This window comes from Lissotriton helveticus, chromosome 2_1, assembly GCF_964261635.1.
Source record: "Lissotriton helveticus chromosome 2_1, aLisHel1.1, whole genome shotgun sequence".
NCBI lineage: Eukaryota > Metazoa > Chordata > Amphibia > Caudata > Salamandridae > Lissotriton > Lissotriton helveticus.
This window is the reverse complement of record NC_136059.1, coordinates 308,556,206-308,581,615: the sequence shown is the minus strand read 5'-3', so window position 1 is coordinate 308,581,615 and position 25,410 is coordinate 308,556,206. Positions and strand designations below refer to the sequence as shown.

The window sequence follows — 25,410 nt, the reverse complement described above, 5'->3', positions numbered from 1 at the left end:
AGTTGTCCAATATTTAGACAACTGTATTGAATTGGTTTGATGTGAGTAAAATCATTGTTTTGTAGACACTACAAGTATTGTTAAATGTCCACGTGACTGCACGTGTGGCTCGGTTATCACCTTCAATAGCTTCTTTATCCACCAACATAAAAGTACACTTTGGCCACCTGAGTCTAATAAGACCTGAGGGATCTCAAAAACAGATATCCCTTTTTCAAGTTATTGCCACCTTCTCAGAAGCTGAACATACACAAATCTAGCAGGCTAGATTAAACAAGCATTTACAATGCAATGGTCTCGGCATTAGAGCTATTGGCATTGCTCATGACTTTTTTTTAAAATCAGAAATAAATGGCATTGTCATTTACATTGCCAATAGCTTAATCGTTTGCATATGCGAGACCTATTGCATTAGCACCCACACACAGGGGGCAGGGGCAGGAGAGCATGCAGAAGCAACTAGGGGGCAGGGGCAGGAGCGCAAGCACAGTCAGGGCGCAGGAGAGCAAGCACAGCCAGGGGGCAGGAGAGCAAGCACAACCAGGGGGCAGGGGAGCAAGCACAACCAGGGGGCAGGGGAGCAAGCACAAGAAACACGTGGTAGTAACACTTACTGGAGAAAATGGAGGCCAAATACACAGAGGGTGGGGGCGACAGGAAAATGACATTGTACATGCAGCCTGATAACACAGATTTACCTGGCCCAGCAGGCTGACTTCCAGCAGCAGCCCTCTGCTTCGAGGCTCTGCCTGCCTTTCTCTCCTGCTTCCCTACCATCGACAGGACCTTACCTCGTCAGCATATCCTTGACCACATACAAAGAATTTATGAGGGGGAGGAGGGCTGAGGACAGCTCTCATCTGCTCGGTTAAAATGCCTGTCTGTCTTGATTTCTTTTCAACAGCCACCTTATTACCACGCATAGCGAATAGGGTGGGGAGGGGGGTTGTTGGAAGAACGTGGGCTGTGCAAAAGAAATATCTGTTTGAGGGGTGATTTTTATCGCCACGGATCATATTGTGCCATGAGAGCGCGCATGAAGTCGCCCGGACAAGCCAGATTGCTTAATTCTTGAGCTGAAAAGGACTGCTGCTCCATAGCCCAGTTGCACGGGGTCTTTAAAGGGCGATGGGGAATCCGGGGAAGAAAATGGACACTTTTTGGAGCAATTCACGTGCAACATGAGCCTAGTCTCACTAAATACCCTAAAAGCGCCTAGACGCCTTACGGTATTAGTTGCGCTATATAAAAAAATAAATATACATTTAATTTAGTAATTTTTAAAACTCACAAACCGGGACCCAGAGTGCATCAGACTACCGTACAGAGTTGTATGTAAACAGCAGAGCAACCACTTTCAATTTACAAAATACTTAATGAATATAGGAATGCAGCTATGGACTAATCGTGTTTGTAACTTAGTTCGTGATACGTTAGGGCATGTTTTACACCCAAGTGCATCAGTATAGTTTCTGGAAAAGTAAAAAAATTGATATTAAAAAAAGGAATGCAACTATGTGGATTTATTTAGCACAAGCCTAAAATCACAAACCGGGACCCAGAGTGCATCAGACTACCGTACAGAGTTGTATGTAAACAGCAGAGCAACCACTTTCAATTTACAAAATACTTCACGAATATAGGAATGCAGTTATGGACTAATCGTGTTTGTAAGTTAGTTCGTGATTAGTTAGGGCATGTTTTACACCCAAGTGCGTCAGTATAGTTTCTGGAAAAGTAAAAAAATGGTTATTAAAAAAAGGAATGCAACTATGTGGATTTATTTAGCACAAGCCTTCCCGCCGGCAATACAAGGAGGTTATTTTCTCAAGGAAGAGTGTTACAAAACAAATACATGGATACATACAGACAAACTAAGGGCTGCATACAGGTGGGACAAAGGGGTAACGTGTTTAGGAGCTTGTAACTTACTCTGCGTTTTAATATTTTTTTTTACACATACGAAGGGTGTTAGCGGCATTAAACAGGGCTGTAAAACATGAATCCAGTTGAGCATCACTGCTCTTAAAATCTACTCAGAAAAAAATAAAACACAATTCAGAACATGGAGAGTAGGGACTTTAGTGCTGCCCAACAACGAAAAAATATGCTACATTTCACCAAGGCCATGGGGCAAAGCCACGCTCGTATAATTTCCCCGACGACAACCTGACAAAAATTCGAATTTAGTTCTAAAAAAACAATCCTGTTGCTTCTTCCCCAGACACAGACCGTGTACCGCGCTGCACAGAGTTGAATCAGCTCCTGGCCTGCATACTACGGATTTCTTAAACAGCAATTTCCATACAATGCCCCGCAAACGTTCAGTTTTCTCCGATGCAAGCTTAGGCACTAGCAGGTAGATTCATCAAAGTCCCGTTTTGCGAGTCTTTAATAGCGATTCATAAGGAATCGCTATTAAAGACTCGCAAAACGGGATTCATGTAGGAATCGCAATATTTATTGCGATTCCTACAGCCTCCTTATTTGAGATTAGCAATTTGCTAATCGCAAATAAGGATGCGAATTCAAGGGTGCCAGGGGTGTCCAAAGGACACCCTGTAGCACCCCTGAAATGCAAATTTACACAGGTGTTGCGCACACACATGTCCAAAGGACATGTGTGTGTGTAACATGCAATTGAGAAAAATGCACTAAAGTGCTTTTTTCTATTTTTTCGCTATTTACCACGAAGTCGGACTTCGTGGTAAATAGCGATCAAAAATTGCGAATTCGCAATTTAAAAATGGTTAATGAATTGCATTTAAGGAATCTCAAATAGAGATTCCTTAAATGCAATTCCTCGCAAATATGCGATTTCGCTGATAGCGATTTTTGCATTTAGGATGATGAATCCCAAATGCAAAAATTGCGCTCGCAAAGGGCCAGATTCGCAGATTCTGGTCCTTTGTGAGCCGCATTTTCTTTCATGAATCTACCTGATAGGTCGTAAAGCAGCTCCCGCTCCTACGCTGATGAGAGCGTTGATCTTAATTCGAGAACAACAGCATTCATATTTGTCCTTGTATGTCAAGGATTACTACTATTGAGAGTGTTTTATATTATGTTATGTTAAATCATTTATAAAGCCTAAACGGTTACCCTGAGGTGTCCTGGCACTCGTTAATACTCCTTACAGCCAAAGCCTGAGTCAGCTAAAATGGCGTCTTAGTTTGAAAACAACCACGTTTTCAAGGCCTTTCTAAAGGCCAACAGATCAGAGGTCCCCCTAAGATATAGAGGGAGATTATTCCAAGCCTTGGCTGCTCCATAAATGAATCTCCGTACACCCCAAGAGACTTTCTTTGTAGATGGAATAACAACCAATTTGGCACCTGATGAGCGAAGGTTTCTACTAGGTAAGTACCACAAGAAGTGTTTTTGAAAGAAATCAGGTCCTTTACATTGTAGTGCCTTATGCACTATACATTATCAGCTGTCGCTCTCTCTGCCTCCTAATCTCTTGATTTATGTCGCTCAATGGCTCCCTTCTTACTTTCTTTCCCACTGCCAGAGTGGTCCACCCCCCTTTCTCGCCAGCCTAACCACCTGGACATAGCAATGGAGCTTTGCCTGGGCCGTGGCTCCCTGCCAGCCGCGCCATTGTGCGCCTGGCGCTCACCAAAGCCCATGTATTTGGATTGTACCGGTTCTGTTGATATAACTGCCATATTTTTTACATTCCAATTCGTAGTTAAACGAATGCACGTTTTAACGGTCGGATTGAATGCTGCGACTGTTTCTGTGGAGGGGTGCCGGAGACTGAGGCTTTGTAGGTGGGGGCGACCTGACCCGAGGTGGAGGGCGATTTTTGCTTGGGGTATGGGACTTAGGTTTCACGGTGGTAGGAGGCTTGGACTTGGCAGGAGGTGGGGACTGGGGCTTCGCGGGCGGTGGTGACCGGGACATCACCAGAGAGGGAGTCTTGGTAGGAGGTGGTGTCCGGACCTTGTAGGGTGGCCGAGACTTCGCCAATGGCAGCGGGGACTTGGCCGCTGCAGGCGACTTGGGCTTCGCCGGAGTGCTCTGGGGCTTCACCGGAGGGGGCTTCACCTTCGCCGGAGTCGCCTTGGACTTCAGCGGAGGGGACTTGATCTTCGCAGGGGTCGCCTGGGGCTTAGCCGGGGACTTCTGTGTTTTGGAGTCTGGCGGTGTCCGCACTTTGGGGGGAAGGATGGCTCTTGGCTGCAGGAGACACTGCAACCTGACGGGGTCTTGAAGCGACAGTGCCCAAAAAAGTCATGCTTCGAACTGTGACTCATCCAACGCGGTTTCCGGCCAAAACAGAGTTGCATCCCACGTGGCAAGTCTACAATGCAAGGCTTTCCAAGGATAAGGTCATTGTCGTCTTGTCGTAAAGGGGTGAGATCAGCATTTCTAAGAATACACGTGCCAAGGGATAGTTACCTCATGTCCTCGGTAGACGCTGTTCTCCTGGTTTTACCGAGCAGCAGTCTCCGGGGAAGAAAAGATGGATGATTCTTTGCAGATTGTTTAAAACAAACAAAAACCAGGATATTTTACGTGTGGCACATCAACGCGGTCGGGCAGAAATGGCTGCCGCAAAGCTCCAAAATTTTCGGAATCGGGAGCGTGTTTTTAGGTTTTGAGTGTCGGATGACGTCACAGATAGAAAGAACCTCAAAAACACGCCCCGAATCCGAAAAAGACGGGGCTTAAAGTGAGTGACGCCCCTCTCCTCCAATGGCTGGCCAGCATTTACGAGGCCAGCCAATGGAGAAGAGGGGCGGGTTCAAGCTCCCTACACCAAGAAACATAAAATCTTCGGAGCTCCGCCCACTGCTTACAGCAGTGCGACGAGTCCTCGACCTAAAAAGCACTCTGTCCTATTCCGGTTAACATTCATATAAACGCAGACACTGACAGTAGATACAGAATGCCAGAGGATTTCAGTCTGTTCAACACCTGCCCACGCTGTATTTCATACTTTTGTCTAGCACTCTTGAAAAATACATTTAGCTTGCTCAATGATGGTAAATAGGATCTTTTAAATGAAAAAGTGAATATCACGTACAGAGCAACACGCTTCCTTGGAGCCTAATTTTGAGTTTGACGAATGAGTTTTCCATCACAAAAATGACTGATATCCTGTCAACCTAATTTCAAGTGCATTATGATATTGTCAAGTTTGTTATTGACTATCCGTCTGCCAAACTCTGCTTTTGGGCAGGGCCAGTGCACAAACCTCGTTGAGTATGGATTTTGGCCCTTGTAACGATCCCTCTGTTGGATGCCTACACAGCAGCTAGGACCTGTTGCATACGTCTTTAGTCTGCGTGCAAAGTTTTTTTTCCTTATTATTTTTTTTGAAGAATGTTATTTTCACCTTTATTTTAGGGTTAGATAACCTTTCCTACCTCACAGAGGTCTTAAAGGCTGCCTGTTGCATACCAATGGTTGGTTTTAATATCTCTTACATTTGCTTGCTTGCTTGTATTGGTCAGCTTCCTTCCTTCTTCATGTCTTTGTCCCTTCCCTGGAGCATAAATAAATTAACTGTGTCCTTCTACTGCACATTTTTTCAGGTGCTACTTTTTAGGTCGAGCTGACGTTATCATTCATGCGAAGCATGAATGCTGTCAGCTCGACAACTAATGTGATCCGTTTTTAGGAGAGTGGACACCAAAGTGTTACGAGCGTTTTCAGTGTCGGATTTAACCTCGGGAGCGCGCAGCATTGTCTGCAGTGGCAGTGTCAGTTTCGCTTTTTTATTACTTTCGTTTTTCCCGAGGCTGGCTGAGGCTGGCTTGGAATGAACAGGCTTGCCCTCGCGCATGCGCGGAGTAACTCACAGCCCTTGCTTTTACAGACGCAGGCAGGCAGCCCCCACCCCTCTGCATGCACGCACGCACGCACACACAGGCGAGCGCATGCACACGCAGGCACACACATACAGGCACACAGACACTCACTCACACACACACCCCCCACAGTCACACACACGCACGCACACATACATACAAAGCCCGCCCGCCCGCACTCGCGCGCGCACATGCTTTTCCCCTCCCCTCCCCCGCTCAGCAACGCACTCACCGGCTTCCTTCGTGCGGCGGCTCTCCTCAGCTGCAGGGCCCGGCAGCAGGACTCTTCTTCCCTCCTTCGGCACCGGGGCGCAGGGTAGGCTCCTGCCTGCTCCGGTGCTCTAAACACGGCGGCTCCGTCCAATCGCGGCTCTTCCGTGGGAGGCGGGGTAGGCACCCGCCCTCCTACTTCCTGTTTCCTGTTGTCGCGCCGGCCTGCCTGACTTCCTGGTCGCAGGCCGGCAAAGTGACGGCGGTGATTTGCGGTATTTATTTAGTTAGTTATTTATGCATTTTTATATAGCGCGGACTTTACCCGAAGGCGGTATTTATTTATTTATTTTTTTGGGACGCTGCGTGCTGTCCCGCACCACCTCCTGCTGCATTTCCTGCTAGTCGGCGCCCGTTGCCATTGACTATTCTTTTGCATGTCCTATGTGAAAGCTGCAGTATTTGTCTTTGGTCAGTATTTGACACTTACTGAACACTGTTTTTACGTCAAGAATCCACTTGATAACATTGCACACGTGTTTTGTATTTTAAATTTGCTTTCTCTAGCTGCATTCCTCGCAAACAGCATGCACGCATTTAAAACTAGTTCTTTATGTTTTTCCTTCTGTATTTCTTGCTCTCGTTTTCTCGCTCCCTCCTACAAACTTAAGTATCGGCCCTTGCACTGAGTTCTTCCTTTCTCCACCTCCCTCTGTGCCCCACCAGGTCATTATTTACCACATTGCAATATACTTTTTCATTGCAGTTTCAAAACTTTTTAGCTCTTGCTCCTAATGCAGCTGTCGAGTGACCTTTTGTAGTCAACGTAAAAAACAGATTTCATAACAACTGTTGAAAGGGGCTTAGGCGTCACCCACATACATGTTGGTTGCCTTGAGTAGCAGGACATTGTTGCTTATGGTCTCAAGCCAGTGATCTTGGCTGTGTGCCGGATCTGTTTATGTAAAGTTATGTTAAAGGCAGTAGGCCTGAGATATTTGTTGTGAAAATGTTTGTTTTTTCCCAAGATTTTCATACGCGTAAATTCTTGCGGCCTAGTGGACGTTGGTAAACCACTGTCATTCTGGTTCTGTACAGTAAGCAAAGCAGCATTGCACACGTGTTTTGTATTTTAAATTTGCTTTCTCTAGCTGCATTCCTCGCAAACAGCATGCATGCATTTAAAACTAGTTCTTTATGTTTTTCCTTCTGTATTTCTTGCTCTCGTTTTCTCGCTCCCTACTACAAACTTAAGTATCGGCCCTTGCACTGAGTTCTTCCTTTCTCCACCTCCCTCTGTGCCCCACCAGGTCATTATTTACCACATTGCAATATACTTTTTCATCGCAGTTTCAAAACTTTTTAGCTCTTGCTCCTAATGCAGCTGTCGAGTGACCTTTTGTAGTCAAAGTAAAAAACAGATTTCATAACAACTGTTGAAAGGGGCTTAGGCGTCACCCACATACATGTTGGTTGCCTTGAGTAGCAGGACATTGTTGCTTATGGTCTCAAGCCAGTGATCTTGGCTGTGTGCCGGATCTGTTTATGTAAAGTTATGTTAAAGGCAGTAGGCCTGAGATATTTGTTGTGAAAATGTTTGGTTTTTCCCAAGATTTTCATACGCGTAAATTCTTGCGGCCTAGTAGACGTTGGTAAACCACTGTCATTCTGGTTCTGTACAGTAAGCAAAGCAGGTTAAGGTGCAAACTTTTCGATTTTCAAGGGGAGAGGATGTAGCCTTATGGTTAGAGCAATGCAATAGGTCTTGCATTATTAAAGTTTGAGCTAATGGCATTGTAAATGACAATGCCTTTTATTCATTTGCATTGGTGCGTAAACAAGCACTTTGTACTTCTAGTCCATGCTTATGAGAAGCAAGGCTGGCAGTCTCTTTTACTGCCAGCCTTGCTCATCTTAAGGAAGGACTATATGTTCAAAGTGCGTGTTTATGCACCGATTGCAGGTTTTAAAAACAAATGAATAAAAAGCATTGTCATTTACAATGCCAATAGCTCAAACTGTAATAATGCGAGACCTATTGCATTGTAAATGCTTGTTTATTTTTGTTTAAGAGAGTGCTAGTTTTTCAACTGTCTCCCTTGTGCACTTCTCCTAACCTCTGTTGTCCTTGTGCACACCTCCAGCCTGTCCTTCCCACCTTTCATTGTCTGATTGCTTGCTCCCAGCCCCTCCTGCACACTTGCTATGTCCCCAGAAGCCTAGGCTGCGTGTCATGGGCCACAGTGTATGGTCCGTGCTGCTGTTTGATTTATAAAATGCAGCAATAATCCGGGTTCCGTGGGCCCCTCAGACATCTGGGCCCCAGTGCCAATGCACCTGCTACACCAATGAAAGCTGCGCCCCTCTGTTTGCTACCCCCACCTGCGCTCTTGCCTCCAGCCCTCTGTGTTGCCTCCCTTCAGCCGTGTTACTTCCCTTCCTCGCTTCGTGCTGCCTCGGGGAGCAATAAATAAGAAAGCAAGCATTTGCATAGCCAGTAGGTCTCGCCTTTGGGACCTCCTGCATAACTAACTACTTATAAAGTCCCAAAGGCGAGACCTATTGGCTATGCCAATGCTTGTTGTGAATTGGCATCCCTTTCATAATGACATTGAATAATAGCACGAAATATGGGCCCCACACATCAGCCAGAAAGAAATCGCCAGGGATTTTGTCAGATTAGTGCAAGCTTGGCAGCTTTGATAGGGACAATCTTCTTACATGCTCATTCCTGACTCGAGATAAGGGGTTACGCATCGCTGCCAGGCGCTTCCCTTAAACCTGCCATAAGAGAGCCCATCTCGACTGTTGGTAAAACACTGTCCCCTGCCATCATCGAGTACAGACTGGAAAAGTGTTATATCCATGCATCTTTAGCAATGTTATTTTCAACGAGGACGTCTCCCAGTGGCCACTAGCATCCCTCCTTTGCGGCAGCAAGTTAACTCTCCCATTTCCCTTGGTTCCATTCTTTCTTTGCGTTACTGACAACCTTTTTATATGCCACCCTCCTAACTTGCATCATTCTTCTGTCCTGTGACTTAATTGAGAAGATTAGTGCAAGCTTGGCAACTCTGCAGGAATGGTTAAACCAGGAAGGGGTGCCCCCACAGATTTAATTTCTGCAACAAAAGGATTCTTGAGATCCTCAAACAGTTTATGAATTTTCCCCGATCCTCACTAGGCATGCGTCCTAGTACAGAGCCGGATCAAAATTAAGCATATCCCCTAGACCTCCCTCAACCAGTTTGTATATGATATTGCATGCACTTAAGGCTCTACACTAGTTACCAGTCGCAAGTACAATCTCATTCATTGCACTCACCTTTGCACACTTGTCAGTCATGGGATCAAACCAACTTTCCTACAATTTGAAAATCCGATTTTAACAGAACCAACAGAAAATTATCAGTTCAAGTATGTCTCCATTGCTGACAATTCCTCCCTTTCCAAAAACTCTGCTTAGGTTGGAACTCTTTTTTTTTTTTTTTTTTTCAGTACATGTTTTCAGGCTGTGGAATATGTTCGCAAAAGAGCTAATGGACCAGGCCTCATGCACAACACTGATGTCCTTCCTAATCCCATAGATGCACCACAGATGGAATAACTATTTAACTAATCTGTTGGCTTTATGGAAAAAGGTAGGAGAGTGCTATAGAAATTCTAATGCCTTAAAAACCATTACATAAAGTGCTCTACTTGGTCTTAGCTTAATTTAGCAGCTAGCAATGTCCATGGACGAGAAAGTATGCACTTCTTCCTCTTAGTGAACACAAACCTTGCCACACTAACATTTTCATGTTAAACGAGGTCAGTGAGAAAGTGGCCTCATAACTTTGAAAGTTGAATTCCCGACCAGCACCTATAGCACTAAAACCACTACTTACCAAATAACAAAACCATACATTTACCTACATGGAACTAACTACATGGTAAAGACTGTGGGGTAAAGTTCATGTGGTGTGAAGACAACAGAGTAGCATCCTCCACCACTGGCACTCACATATAACCACTTCTCACAACGAAAGGCTCTCTGCCATGTTCCAGATGGCCGCGTATGAGCGGGACATCTGTAGTTTGTAGGCAAGGCGAATACATTCCTCCTCACTTGGACACCTTCCCCCCAGGGCGGAGGGCGTTAGGTGTTGCCAGCCCTTGGTGAGTGGACTGAACACTATACCGCTGACTTCCCTTGATCTCCTTGCCTTCCCTAGCCCGTGTGGGCATCCGCTTCCCTTCCTGCACCTGCTCGACCCCTCTCCCTCTGCTCCCTCCTTTTCTGTCATTAGCCCTCCCTCTCTGCCTTCTTCCTATTTTCTTTCCTCTCTGTACCGTCTAATCCCCTCTTCACGAGGACGGCAGAACCCCCTCCCTCTCCCCCATTCTCCCTTCTGCCCCACTTCACCTAGGCTTTTTCCTGCTGACCCCAACAGGGTGATACAAAATCAGCGTGGCTGAGCCCTGACGTTGTCCCCACCATGTCCCTGCGAATACTGGTCCCCACAGGCTGCACATATGTTCTCTGCCATGTGCTGTACCGGTTTTGCAATGCGTGATTATTCCAGGTATCATACTTTTTTTGCTTCCTGTACCCTTCTTCCGTGTATCATATTAACACCTGATAAAGAAAAAAGAAGGAAAAAAAGGTGGGTGTAAAGGCTACATATTGGTTATGTTTTTCAGAGAGCACTATCACCCTGCGAGGGTATCCTGGCGCTCAGCAGGTGTGAGTCTAGTTACACCTAGGGCCCAGTGTAAGCACTTGAAATGCGAGGTCTTCAGCTTTGTTGCAGAATTCAAGAAGTGAGGAGGAAGCTCTTATGTGCAGCAACAGGTAATTCCACGCTTTAGGAGCAATGTGGGAGAAGGCTCGACCGTGGGATCCAGGTTTCCGTATGCATGAGATTTGTTCGAGGAGTCAGTATGAGCAAAGTTGTCTTGGGAGGTTTGTGAAAGCAGATGCGAGGTATGTTGGGCCATTGTTATTTAGTGTTCAAAGTGTGGAGTTTGAATTTTGCCTGTTTGTGAATGGGGAGACAGTAGAGCTCTTTCATGTGTGATGTGATGTGAGTGCAGCATGGGAGATTGAGTGTGATTCTGGCATCCTCATGGTTAAGTTTTTTTTTATCCTCGCATAGATGGTATTCGTATGGTCCTGCTTGCTTGTGACCAGGGCGCGTTTGCCGGTTTTTCGGGTGCTTATTGTGAACCATATGAAAATCTTCCTCAGCATCTTCAGGGTATGAACGCATGAGACTGTGACAGCATTGACTTGGGTGGTAATGTAGAGTTTTCTGTCGATGATGATCCTGAGGTTCTTGCCGTTGTCAGTCCATGCTCTATTGACCAACAGGTGGAGTCAGACAGTGATGTGCTCATTCAGAAGATCACAATTTTATGCTTGTCAGTGTTCAGCTTTAGACAATTTATCTACTTCCATTCGGCGATTTCAGCCATGAAGGTATTGCACTTGATCCATGTAATGGGTCTCTTGTCCATGAGGGAGAGAATGAGTCCGGTATCGTACATGTAGGAGATGTTAATGTCACAAGAGCAGATGATGCTAGCTAGAGCAATCATGTATGCATTGAAGAGGATCGGGCTCTTGGGGGTTTCTTGTGGAACTCCGCAGAGTAGGTTGAGGGTCTTCGAGGTGTACAGTGCAAGGCTTAATGACCGAGTCCTTTCAGTCAGGAATATGTGCCCTTGGATTCAGATGTTGTGTAGATGTTGGATGGGAATAGGGTGGGAGACTGTGTCAAACGCTGCAGAGAGGCCCAGGAGGATGAGGGCTGCTGTCTCCTCTGCACAATCATGCAAATTCATGACGGTCATGAGGGCAGTTTCCATGCGGTAGCTGCGTGTGAAATCTAGATTAAGGTGTGTTGAGGACCGGATGGTAATGTACCTATTCAGCACGGTGTGATTTTTTTCTTTAATACCATGGCATGCAATGGTAGCAAGGAGATCGTTCAGTAGTTGGTGAGCGTTAAAGGGGCCGCTGAGGGTTTCTTGAACAATGGGAGGACAGTTGTGTGTTTCCAAGCATCTGTGAAGGTCGTGGAAGAAGTGGAGGCATTCAGAATGCGTGTGAGCATGGCGCTGGAGTAGGCATGGGTGGCCAGGGGTCTGATTGGGCCCCCGGGTGGATTGACTTCATAGTGGCAGCAGTTTCTTCTGGGGGTGATGACTCGCATTGTTCTTACCGGTTTGCAGCTATGTCCAGCTTCCCACCTTCTCTGCTTTACTGTGCCTACTATGCAGCATGTCTAAGCTACATCTTATTGTTTGAGGTTTGTGTGCGCATAAAAAGTGTGAGAGAGGGTAACTGTTACACTGCCTTTCTTATTGCATGTGCAGAATAGGAAGGCATGCCAGGAAAATGTTTGAGTGGACAGAATAAGAACATTAAAAATTAAAAATGCTGTCTAATTCCCAACCCTAGACATGCTTACTTTTGTGCGATGCATTTAATATTGCATATATTATTAATAACCATGGGCACAACTGAACTGTTTTCATAATTCCTATTCATATATGACTGTTTCAATCAGCTTCTGCTGTTTACATCTGTATAAGACAGATTATGTTGCGACTTGATGTAACACTACTCAGCACAAGAGAAGGGGAGAGGGTCAAATACTCATGTACCCAAAGCCCCCTCATGTAACATGCTAACACCAAGAGGGGTAGAGAGAAGAAAAAGGTGATTAACATGCAGTGGCACGAATTGTGTTTTTGAAAACTACCCTCACTCACACACAAATGTGTGATGTGCTTCATCATCGGGCCTGCTTACAAAACACCCTGGTGTAGCCACTCACAGGATGGAGCATAGGGAGGGGGAAGACAAACAACATAAATATAAATCAAATTGATGACTGTGTGTGCTCTAACCAGCGACTGGAGACAGTGATAGAAAAAGTGCAGCGAATAAAGTGATTAAAACTGGCTCATGGGTGCCCTATCAGATATCTTTATTCCAGGGTCCCAAGGCCAGGATTAAAATTGTGAAGAATGGGCGTGTTATAGAGAAGGCTAGGTCCTCAAAACACCCCTCCTTAAACTGCCAGTGTCAACATGTTTCAACCGTCTTCATGTGCCCCCAAATGAGGGTCACGTCGGTCTTACTCAGGATTTCTACCAGTCCGGCTCCCCACATTACCTTAATCTGGTCAGTTGCCAGAGTTCAAGGTCTAAAAAGATCCAGGAGCGTGGAGGCAATTCCCCTAACACTGGATACAAGTACTGGAAAGATACAACCTACATATGTCTGTCATAAAATTACGTGTCAACAAAGTACCCCCCCTGTAATTTAAAGGACATCAAAATGATGGCTCTATATGTCTGACTGACCTCCAACACTTTCCAAGGACCGGGTCATCTATATAATTATCTTAACCCCTCCTTGTGTACCCATCTACGATATGACCCTGTGAGTCCCAGGTATTCATAACAGCTGCTGTCATGCATTAAAAACAACTCTACATCTACTCATTGTCGAAAAAAGTGTCCTTATAATCGTTTTAAACGGGGGAATGACTCAATCCCTACCCCCCCAACCTGCACTCACCGAGTTTATCGAATTGTTGCACTCGAAATGGCGGCAGGCAGGGAGAACCCCTAAGAACACAACCTGCCTCAGAAAAACACAGTGCACATCAATAGTCAAATACCTGTAACGTACTGTGTTTTGGGTCCAACACTGTAATCCGAGAACAAGAAAACCCCCCAACAATAACCCCCTTACTGTTCCGAAGGGAGTTCGCTCAAAATCGGGCCTGCTTCCTCACCACCGCGTAGTGCAGTGAGAAGACGCCAACCAGTGCAATTGGATTCTCCTTCCGCATTTGCCCACCGAGGTCACGTGGGGCGCGTATGCGTAGGAGTCACAACGCTGGACGGGTGAAGGAGGGGCGTGGTCCCGAACTTTAATCCATGCCCCTTCGTAGTCCGATCCCCTTTCCACCATAATCAAAGAAAAGGAATGAGGGAAGCATTTTAACAAAGGAACCCGATCCCAATATAAGGGCTCTATTATTCGGTTCTAGACCCGAATTATGGAGCATCGAAGTACTATTAGATGTGGGAGGTCTAATACGAAACTGACTGCACACAATTTGGAATTAAAACATACCACGGAAGAGCTCAGGTGGTCGGTCATTGAAAAGCTGCTGTTGAATTCTCATACGGGGGATAAGAATAGAGCCCTTTTATGAGAGAACAAAGGTGGGTTTATCGTTTGAAAAGCCACATTGTGGCCAACCCTTTTCTGTTACTGAGGAGTGGTGCATCTATATACAGGGGGATTGGCGTGGAGACAATAAAAGTGTTCTGACTAATCTTACTATCAATACATGGGGTTCCACCCAGTTATGTGTCCACTCGTGATAACATCTTCCATTTTTTTTGAGGGACAGGGACTTTTGGTATAGTCTTACATCCCTATCCACATCTGAACTGTTAGCCCGGTTTTTCCTCTCGGGGTTGAGACTGAGATCAGGGGGCCTGGAGGGTGAGGGATTGTCCTCTGGAGTTGGTCCTAATATGACCTTTGCTGTAGTGGCGGTGTCAGTTTACACTCCGGGACACTGTACTCCCGTATTGATAGCTGCGGGAGATATGTTTTACTGACGTGTTGGGCCCAATCTGTTCTGTGACCGAGTGTGAGAGCAGCGCCTCCAGCGACAGGAGGGTGAGTCCCCTTTTGCTTTTATTTGAAGTACTATTGCGGGAGTGGCGTGCATTGTATCCACCTCGCTAATCTTTAAATCCATAATTATGTGTGGAATGGGATCGGGTTCCTTTGTTAAAACGCTTCCCTCTTTACTTTTCTTTGTTTATGGTGGAAGGGGATCGGACTACAAAGGGGCGTGGATTAAAGTTCGGGACCACACCCCTCCAGCGTTGTGACTCCTTCGCATACGCGCCCCACGTGACCTCGGTGGGCATATGCGGAAGGAGAATACATATTGCACTGGTCGGCCTCTTCTCACTTCACTACGCGGTGGTGAGGAAGCAGGCCCGATTTTGAGCGAACTCCCTTCGGAACAGTAAGGGGGTTATAGTTTTTTTTTTTTCTTGTTCTCTGATTACAGTGTTGGACCCAAAACACTGTACGCTACAGGTATTTGACTATTGATGTGCACTGTGTTTTTCTGATGCAGGTTGTGTTCTTAGGGGTTCTCCCTGCCTGCCACCATTTCGAGTTCAACAATTTGATTAACTCGGTGAGTGAAGGTTGGGGAGTAGGGATTGAGTCATTCCTCCGTTTAAAACTATTATGAGGACACTTTTTTCGACAATGAGCGGATGTAGAGTTGTTTTTAATGCATGACAGCAGCTGTTATGAATACCTGGGACTCACAGGGTAACATCGTAGATGGGTACCCAAGGAGGGGTTAAGATAATTATATAGATGAACCGGCCCTTTGGAAAGAGTTGGAGGTCAGTCAGACATATAGAGCCATCAGTTTGATGCCCTTTAAATTACAGGGAGGATATTTTGTTGACATGTAATTTTATGACAGACATATGTATGTTGTATCTTTCCAGTGCTTGTATCCCATGTTAGGGGAGTTGCCACCACATGCTTGGATCTTTTTAGACCTTGAACCCCGGCAAGTGACCACATTAAGGTAATGTGGGGAACCTGACTGGGACTTGTAGAAGTCCTGAGGAAGACCGACGTGACCCTCTTTTGGGGGCACATGAAGACGGTTGAAACATGTTGACACTGGCAGTTTAAGGAGGGTGTTTTGAGGACCTAGCCCTCTCTATAACACGCCCATCCTTCACAATTTTAATCCTGGCCTTGGGACCCTGGAATAAAGATATCTGATAGGGCACCCATGAGCCAGTTTTAATCACTTTCTTCGCTGCACTTTTTCTACCATTGTCTCCAGTCACTGGTTCTAGCACACACAGTCACCAATTTGATTTATTTTTATGTTGTTTGTCTTCCCCCTCCCTATGCTCTATCCTGTGCGTGGCTACGCCAGGGTGTTTTGTTAGCAGACCTGATGATGAAGCATGCCACACACATTTGTGTGTGAGTGAGGGCAGTTTTCAAAAACACAATTCGTGCACTGCATCTTAATCCCCTTTTTCTTCTCTCTACCCCCTTGGTGTTAGCGTGACTTAATTTAAGACATGCTAATGGAGGGTGTAACTTTTGTATAGCATACGTTTAATCTATTTTCATTAATCATACAGGTTATATTCATTTGTTTTTGATCCCCAGTCACCCACCAGTGTGACTGAATTTGCCTAGAAACAGTGATAGCTCTCTTCTCCCTGCACAGGCTTTAGTGTAATATATTTAAACTCATTGTCCTAGTAATAATTTTTCATTGTAAAATGTTTTATTTATTTTCCTATCAAGGTGTATGAATATTAGTAAAATTGCAATGCACATTTAAGTAAGCGACCATTTCATGGTACTTGCATAGTACTTGTAAAACCGACATACTATATTCCAATTAAGAGCATGGGTGACCTATCTTGCCTTGTTGATCAGATAGACATGATGGTATTAGGCAAATAGGTAGGTGTAGTTTGAGTCAGTCATATTAGGGTTCTTCTAATGGTTTTTCGAACATGTGATTGCAATGTGGTCTCTGTCAAGGAAAGCTTTGTTGATTCTTGCACTCTTTCACAATGTCTATAATTCCTAAACTCCAGCACGTTTCTGTTTATTTCACAGACTTGCAGCTTAAATCCACAATCATGGGCGATATGAAGACACCAGATTTTGATGACCTCCTTGCCGCCTTTGACATCCCTGACATGGTCGACCCGAAGGCAGCTATTGAATCTGAGCATGATGATCATGAAAACCATATGAAACACCATGTTCATCCAGATGAGGACTCCCATGCTCCATCATCCTCAGATGTTGGTGTAAGTGTGATAGTCAAAAACATACGGATCGACTCAGATGGAGCAGAAAAGGATGTTCATCATTCCACCAGTAATGGGCTGCACAATGGGTTTCTCACGGTGTCAAATCTAGAGCGTTTTAATCGGGAGGGAATATCGTCTATGAAAGGTTTGGGGGCAGCATCTGAAGGTATACTCAAGAACTCTGTTTTTAATCAGTTTAGCCCTATTTCAAGTGCTGAAGAATTTGACGAGGATGAAAAGATTGAGGTGGTTGATCCTCCGGATAAAGATGATATCCGATCAGGCTATCGTGCAAGCATGTTGACAAGATCGTTTTCACAGCAGGAGTACGATAGGCTGAAGGCCATTGGAAGGGAAACCTTGAATAAAAGTGGCATTTCTTATCCAAGTCGTATGCAAAACAGTATATTACATGGGCCAGAAACAGAAACAAACTCTATTGGTCTTAGTGACTGTGAACCGTTCAAAGTTGGACAATTGGAAGATAAGCTCTTTAACGACGATTCTGATAAGTCACTTGATAATATGGTACTAGAAGAATCGACAAGAACAGAAAAAAATGAAAGTGATGCCATTTGTGATACTCCACTCAGTGCTAAAGCAAAGTCATCATTAAAACTGTCTTCGTGTATAGCTGCAATACAGGCCCTCAGTGCTAGAAAGATCAACCCAGAACCTTGCAAGTTAACTCAGTGCAATTCAGCAGACACTTCTCCTTTCCCAAAAGAAATGAGTGAAAGCCCTTTACTTATAGAGCAGTCTCCTGAGTCTGTGAGTCTGATTGATGGTGCAAATAAACTGCATGCAAAGCAGCTGGACAGTCCCAGGAGTGTTTCAAGTGAGATCAGCAGCAAAGGCTCTCCATCTTCTCCTGCGGGCTCAACTCCAGCAATCCCAAAGGTTCGTATAAAAACTATCAAGACTTCATCTGGAGAAATTAAGAGAACAGTAACAAGAGTATTACCTGAATTTGAACAGGATTGTGGGAAAAAGACTCCAGAGCATAGCCCCTCAATGATAGTTACATCGCTTTTATCTTCTCCTTCATCTGTCACTGGCCTATCTCCTTCTCCGAGCAGATCATCCCTTCAGTCGCCATCTGTCACGAATACAGTGACAACAACAGACCTCACTCCGAAGCAAGTTACCATCAAGCCTGTGGCTACTGCCTTCCTTCCCGTTTCAGCAGTGAAAACTGCAGGATCACAAGTAATTAATTTAAAGCTTGCTAATAACACTACGGTGAAAGCCACGGTGATATCTGCTGCTTCTGTCCAGAGTGCCAGCAATGCCATAATTAAAGCTGCCAGTGCTATACAGCAACAGACTGTTGTGGTGCCAGCGGCAAGCATTGCCAGCGCTAAACTTGTGCCAAAGACTGTCCATCTCGCCAACCTTAACCTTTTGCCTCAAGGTGTTCAATCCACCTCCGAACTTCGCCAAGTACTAACCAAACCTCAGCAACAATTAAAACAGACACTTGTTTCACAATTAGTCACACAGCCCTCTAAAAAGATAGCCAGAGTTCAAGTGGTGGCATCGTCACAAAGTTCTGTAGTGGAAGCATTCAATAAGGTCCTTAGTAGTGTCAACCCTGTCCCCATTTACACCCCAAATCTGAACCCCCCTGCCAATTCAGGCATCACCCTGCCTCCACGTGGTTACAAGTGTTTGGAATGTGGGGATTCTTTCGCCCTTGAAAAAAGTCTGATGCAGCATTATGACCGACGGAGTGTACGGATTGAAGTAACGTGTAACCACTGCACCAAAAATCTGGTTTTCTATAACAAATGCAGTCTTCTCTCCCATGCACGAGGACATAAGGAAAAAGGTGTTGTCATGCAGTGCTCTCACTTGATTCTAAAACCCGTCCCATTGGATCAGATGATTGCATCTACATTCCTAACTTTCAGTACTGCTCCAGCGACCACCACATCACTTCTTCAAAGTCCTGCCGGGATTGGGGCACCTTCAGCAGTGAAGATCCAGTCTGGTACCAATAGTACAGTAATATCTGCCCCTCACAATGCACCCATTGTCCCTGCTATGCCCCTAGAGGAGGATCCTTCCAGACTTTGCAGGCATAATCTGAAGTGCTTGGAGTGTAATGATGTTTTCCAAGATGAGACAACCTTAGCTACGCACTTCCAGCATTCGGCTGATACAAGTGGACAAGTACAGTATATTTTTAATTTACATATTGTTACATGTGAGGAGGGTGCCTTGTGCTGTTCTCCTGTTATATATTCTGTTTGGATAAAGGTAATACGTATTTTTAGCTGTTACTTGAAAAACTTAGTAGTGTGAACCCGAATTATCGTTTCAGCTGCAATAATTACTTTTAATAAGGGCTCAAATAAGTGTTTTTGCCATACTCCCGTGTATGCACACATAAGTGTATATCTATATCAGTCGCTACACACATTCACTTACACGGTCTTTAGGGCCAGTTATATTTGTTTAGCTAGGTCACCAACTAACCATGAATAAGAAAAGCAAAAAAAAACAGCCCTCAAAACCTTCCGTTGATCTCATTATCTAAGTCTGAAAAAGTGATGTATTGAAGTTGAATCAAGGAGAAGTGTCTATAAGTATATCTGGACAAAAAAGCAGTGGTTCCTGTGGGCACTTGCTGAATTAATATTACAGTATATATATCCGCACAATCGCAGTTAAATGGGGGTATAGAAATGTCAGAGAAAGAAGGACATGTAACACAGAGTGTGTAGAGAAACAAGATGTTTTATATATGAAAATTCACATTTGTTGTAAATTTTCAGTTCTGAGTGTCCCAAGTGAAAAAAAATGAAACCTATGACTATCGATTGTGACTTTTGTGTTATAGAAACAAGGTTTCAATGTTGTTACAGAAACGAACATTCAATGGATACATAATCAATGTGAGAAGCCTCGTAGTATAATAGTAGGTACTGCGAATTGGTTCGCTTCAAGTTGTCGACAACGTTTCGACCCAGCTAACAATGTGGGGTCTCATCATGTCTTTCCATATCTTGCTTAAGCCATGGAGATATATTCCCTGTTTTTGACTCCTTCTAAAGTTTAGTAAAGTTTTGAGGATCAAAACAAACTTCAGGTAAAGTGATCTTATGTAAGATCCAAAGTCTAAAAAACAAAAACACTAACTTTCCTCAGTTGTGATTGACTACACAACCACAAGAGTTCTTTGCTTTTGTTTGAACTCTCATCAGTGATGTCATGATTGATGTCATAGAACAATTTATGAGTACTGTAATGTGTGAGGTCATAAGCAATGAAAGTGTGCCGCAAGTTCAAGTTAGCTCTGCTAACTATAACTGGTGAATTTGTGTGTTTTAATTTTTTAGTTCAAAGCCTAAATGTTTTCACTGACAAAGTCTCCTAATTATAACATTACTTTGACCTTTTTAAAGTGTGTGTGTATATATACATATATATATATGTATATATGTGTATATATGTGTATATATGTGTGTGTGTGTATATATATATATATATATATATATATAAATATACATCCACACAAACTTGCCTTGATGCGGGAACAAACACAGCAACTGGTTGGTAAAATCCATTTATTGATTAAAACCGGCAAAACATACTCTGATACACATCTTAATCCTGATTTTATATATATATATATATATATATATATATATATATATATATCGGAGAGAGAGAACGCACAAGAGAGAGAACGAACGAGAGAGAACACTACGCACTAAGTTAATTAAAGACCATACATTTTGTCTTAGTGACATTAATTTCTAAGCCTCTTAGCTTACAACAGGTATTAACATTATCCCATATCCTTTGGATGGATGCCCATTAAGATTTTGAAAGAAGGAGAGTATCTTTGGCAAACATCAATGCCAGAACCTTATTACAATCAATACTGGGAGCATCATTATTGTCAACTTTGTTTAATAAATCCGTCAGACCATTGAAGTCCAAACAAAATGGGGCTAGGCCAGTACACATCCTTGCCGGACTCTTCTACTAATAGTAACTGGTTTCGCAAGCTCCCCCAATTTCCCACATCGAACCTGGACAAAGTTCTTCTCATGGAGTCTTTTACCTGTGTCGCACAGATAAGGAGGGACTCCCATTCATATCAGTACTGCCCAAAGCATATCTCTTGGGATTAAGTCAAAAGCTGACTTTAGACCTACAAATGTGAAATAAAGGCTGCCACCCTTCAGAATGACGGTTTTCCAATATAGAAGTTGCAGCCTAAAAACCTGGTCTACAGTAGATATTTGTTGCCTGAATCCTGTTTGGAAAGGGCTAATCACCCATCCACTCCTGTTATCGTTCCAGTAATACCCTAGAGAGAACCTTTTGCATGGTACTATCAAACTGATAGGTCTATAATTACCCAGAAGCAGTGGGGGAACCTTTCTTATACACAGGTATAATTTCTACCCAGGCCCATGATTTGGGGATAGTAATTCCCTCAATAATGGCATTGAAGATCACATATTTACCCTAGACCTCAGGTTGGGAAAGATATTAATCCCAAGGAATTTTTTCAATGCCAGTGGTCTGATGAGGGGGAATCTTATGAATGGCCCTATGCACTTCCATCAATTTTATCATAGGATAATCATTCAAACCAAAGGATGACAATTCCCTATTTAAGGAAGAAACATCATTTCACCCGTACTCCCTTCTCTTCCTGCACACCATTCAGGGACCGATAATGATCATTCCATACTTCAGCAGCGATATTATGCCCTGTATTGGCTATGCCCTTGCAATTCCCATAAGAGACCATATTCCAAAACATTTTGGAGACCTTACTCTTAATGGCCTGGCGGAAGGAATCCCATTTTGCCAAGACCCAATCTTTTTAGGTCGAGCCTAGACGTGCAACCAATGCAAAGCATTGGTTGCTGTCTGCTCGACGACTATTGCAGCCCGTTTCTGGGAATGTAGACACGAGATGGGCACGAGCGCAGTTTCACCTCGTGGGCGCGCACAGCGCCGTGCCCATCCCCTGCCTCGGAAGCTCCAACACCACACACGCATGCGCATACACACACACGAGCGCCCATGCACGCACCCATACATACAGAGACCCCCCCTTACAACTAAGGATTGATAACGTTGGGCGCGTGCGCTTCTGACTCAGACAGCATGGCATGGCAGCGCGCACACATCCCCCTCACACCCCACTCACCAGGTTCTTCTTGCGTGTCCCTGGGCAGCCAGCGGGTCATTCCAGGCAATAGGCGGGTGCCGCGGGGCTCTCCACGGGAGCCCCGCTAGCTGAGACGCAATTCTTCCGGCGAGCACAGGAGCGCGGTGTAGACTCCCGTCTGCTTCCTGTATTTGTCTGGCCCCGCCTCCGTCCCAACAAAGGTTGCCTGGCTTCCTGTTGAAGCCGGGCTGCGGCGGTGAGTTTGCTTGTTTATTGGTGCATGCCTGTCATGTAGTGCAGGCGCACAGCCGCCTGACCGAGGGACCCGGAGGCACATAATACCTGAGTTTAAAAGGGCCCGGGCCAAAATCGGAAGTCACCATATACCCCAAATACAGGACTGAAAGCAGTATACTGAGCAGAAGGGCCCCAGCGTGGTACTAACATAGCCTTGAGAGTTAGCGCGTCAGTGGTCGATTCTGGTTAGGTAATAAATGAATATAACATGCAAATCTTTAAGTGCAATCACTATACAAGTACCAGGCACTCAGGTTGGGTCTGCATCGCAACGCCTCGAGTAGAATAAAGTCTTGGACAGCATCCCCCTCCCCTCCCCCTCCGCAGAATGTGATAAGGGACCCCGTAGATGTTTCGTAGATATCCAATGGTTTTGGACTGAACGTAGAACCCTCCCCCCCGAGGTTTGGGTGCCCCTTAAAGCCCCCCCCTGCTTCTCAGGGGCCTACTTTAATCCCCTGTCTTGTAGCGCCTCGATGTATCTCACTGGAGTAGTGGACATGGCAGTGATGGAACGCGACTGGCAAGAGCAAAGCTTGGAACTGTTAAAAAAAAAAAACGTTACGAGGCGCTGTACGGGTCTTTTGGTATGTGGCAAAACAGTGCTTAGCTGACAATAATGAATACATCCGAAAACATTGCAGAAATGGCGTTTCCGGTGCTCACATTACCGGTAGCTATTTTTACACCATTTTAAGCATGTTTGCAGTTTATGGGAGTATAATCGGTGCAAACAGTGTTTCATCTGGTTATCACAATTCTCCCCAGTAAAATCCTGTTTGTTTTCTTTTTTTCCTACAGTCCTGAACCCCTGCACCCTGTCAGGTTTCACACATATACAAGTTAACAAATATCACACAACAGGCACTCACTTTTAACATTTCAGAGCTTGTCCTCGAAAACCATCGAGAACCCATTCTAAATACGTCATAGAAAAAGAGATCCCAGAGCTCCTCTTGTGCAGCCTGTCAATTAGGAGCATGCTGGTGTCTGCATACTGTGAATGTGCAATTAGTGGCCATCCATTAGGAGCCTCGATTAACTCAAGTGTAAAATCCAAAGGGCTCTTCACTAGGGTTCCGAGTGTGGAGACTTTGCTTGAGGATATACAACAACAGGGCCTAGTCCTATCTCCACAAAGACAGTAGTAATGCATACACGTGTTGCTGTTGTATATCCCAAACCAACTAGCCTGCAATGCATGCAATATATTGGATGCAATCTGAGGAAGACTAAACTTCTGCCTGCCTCTTCCTGGAGCACGCCTCGTTCCCTGAGAATGAATACATGGTATAGGGACCACAAGTGACCTTTTCATATGGGAGTACTTCACCTACTCATATTGCCGCAGATAAATATTAGGGTAAAAATGTATGATGACAGCCCTATTTTTTTGTTGCTCTCTTCACTTTATTGGGTCACACAGCCTACTGCAGTTTGGCATGTCTTTGCACCCACTTTTGCTCAGTTAAACTGGCCACAGGTTCACCACAGTGATATAGAAATAACTAGCAATGAATGTGGCTGAGTATGGAGATGGCCTGACCACCTGCCTTGAAAGCGAAATCCCTCACCCAGTTGAGCCAGCCAGCCAAATAATAAAGTCATCATTCATTCTGATGAACATCATTTTGTTGTCGTTTTCTATAGCACAAACCCGACCCTAAGGTATTAGAGCGGTTTCATGAGCACCAGGTACATTACAGATGGACACATTCATTTTTAGGTCGAGCCTGGGCAGCGCATTGTGCTGCACTGAGAGGCATGATGTGTTCAGTAAGGACTTGAAGCTCTGCCACTCTCCGTCTATATTTTTCATTGGCTTGTGTCATTGTCCACTGTAAACTGTGGCTTTTCATTGGTCAATAGGTGTAGTAGTCCCTCCTTAGTACATAGGCATAGTAGTCCCTCCTTAGTACAGTTTTTTCTCATTTTGTAACCACCCATGGCGTCACCCCCTGGTACGTGTTCTGTTCTCCAGTATTAGGGGTGTCTTTCATAGATTCACATGCCTGAATCATTCCCCGTCGTCGGAGTGGGAGTCCCACGGTATATAAAAAAGCAATAATATGCTATAAATACATAGTAAATACCAATAAAAAACAAACCAGGAAGTAAAGTAGCCAAGCTACAGAAGAAAAAACTTCCACATTAGTGACTATCCCTGTCATTTTGTGTAGCCCAAACTGCAGCCAATCAGGCGACAGCACCCACCAGAAGGTTCCCCCCAGAGGCTCAGGCTGTCAGATTTTTTACCGCACGTCGTGTGCAGGGAGTCTCCCTGAGCTCTGCTCAGTTTCTTCATTTATATTATATATATCTATTAAATTTTGTGATATTTTCTCACACGAAGTCTATTTGTTGACCCTGTGTCACTGGTGGAAAGCTGAGACCGTTTCCATGGATCATTTTGTCTGGCTGTTGCTGACATGGTAGGATAGAAGGGGATGTTCTTGTGATTTGGCTACCCCCCTTCTGATGTGGGAGGATTTTCAATGTTTATATGGCGCCTTTCTGTGCAGTGATGTTTTTGGCTTTACTTCACCAGCTGAGGTTGCTTCTAAGGTAAGGGTCTTTGACCTGCTACGAGTCTGCCTCCCACATCTACGCCCACGAGATTTACTCTCAGGCGTTTAGACTCGTTCTGTGCATTTTTCTTCTGAGGAGGTGCCAGCTTGTTGACTAGACGCTCTTGGTATTCTACGACGGCAATCTCTGCCGTCACTGGTGATCTACGGTGTCACAGGGCTTCAGGATCCTGTTGACAGAGCCCTCAAATGCACTGGTTGTAAGTCGCAGGATGCTGCGCTGCCGACAAAGAGCTTCGTTGACCAACAGCTTTTTCACAAAATACACTTTTGCCTCGTCAATGCTGAGCCTCGACGGCGAGTTTTGCCGCGTCGACGACGAGCAACGTCGACTGTGATGGTGGCATCGTCGACGGGAACCTTTCGTCCACGACGAGGGGGCTGCGTCGACGACGAGCCTCGTCGACGACGAGGGAGCTCCGTCGACGGCGAGCCGCGTCGACGGTGA

General features: G+C 44.9%; 1 protein-coding gene across 2 annotated transcripts in view; it reads left to right on the top strand.

Annotated features, from left to right (window-relative positions):
- ZNF532 (zinc finger protein 532) overlaps positions 1–25,410 on the top strand; it is a 388,260-nt gene that overhangs the window by 142,149 nt on the left and 220,701 nt on the right. Inside the window, exons 3-4 of one of the 2 annotated variants that reach the window (XM_078674894.1) lie at positions 10,716–10,866; positions 16,738–19,112. In XM_078674894.1, coding sequence (XP_078531020.1) covers positions 10,800–10,866; positions 16,738–19,112 — 2,442 coding nt within the window. In that variant the 5' untranslated portion in view covers positions 10,716–10,799. The remainder of the gene's footprint in view (positions 1–10,715; positions 10,867–16,737; positions 19,113–25,410) is intronic. The other variant, XM_078674895.1, reaches the window with a different exon arrangement.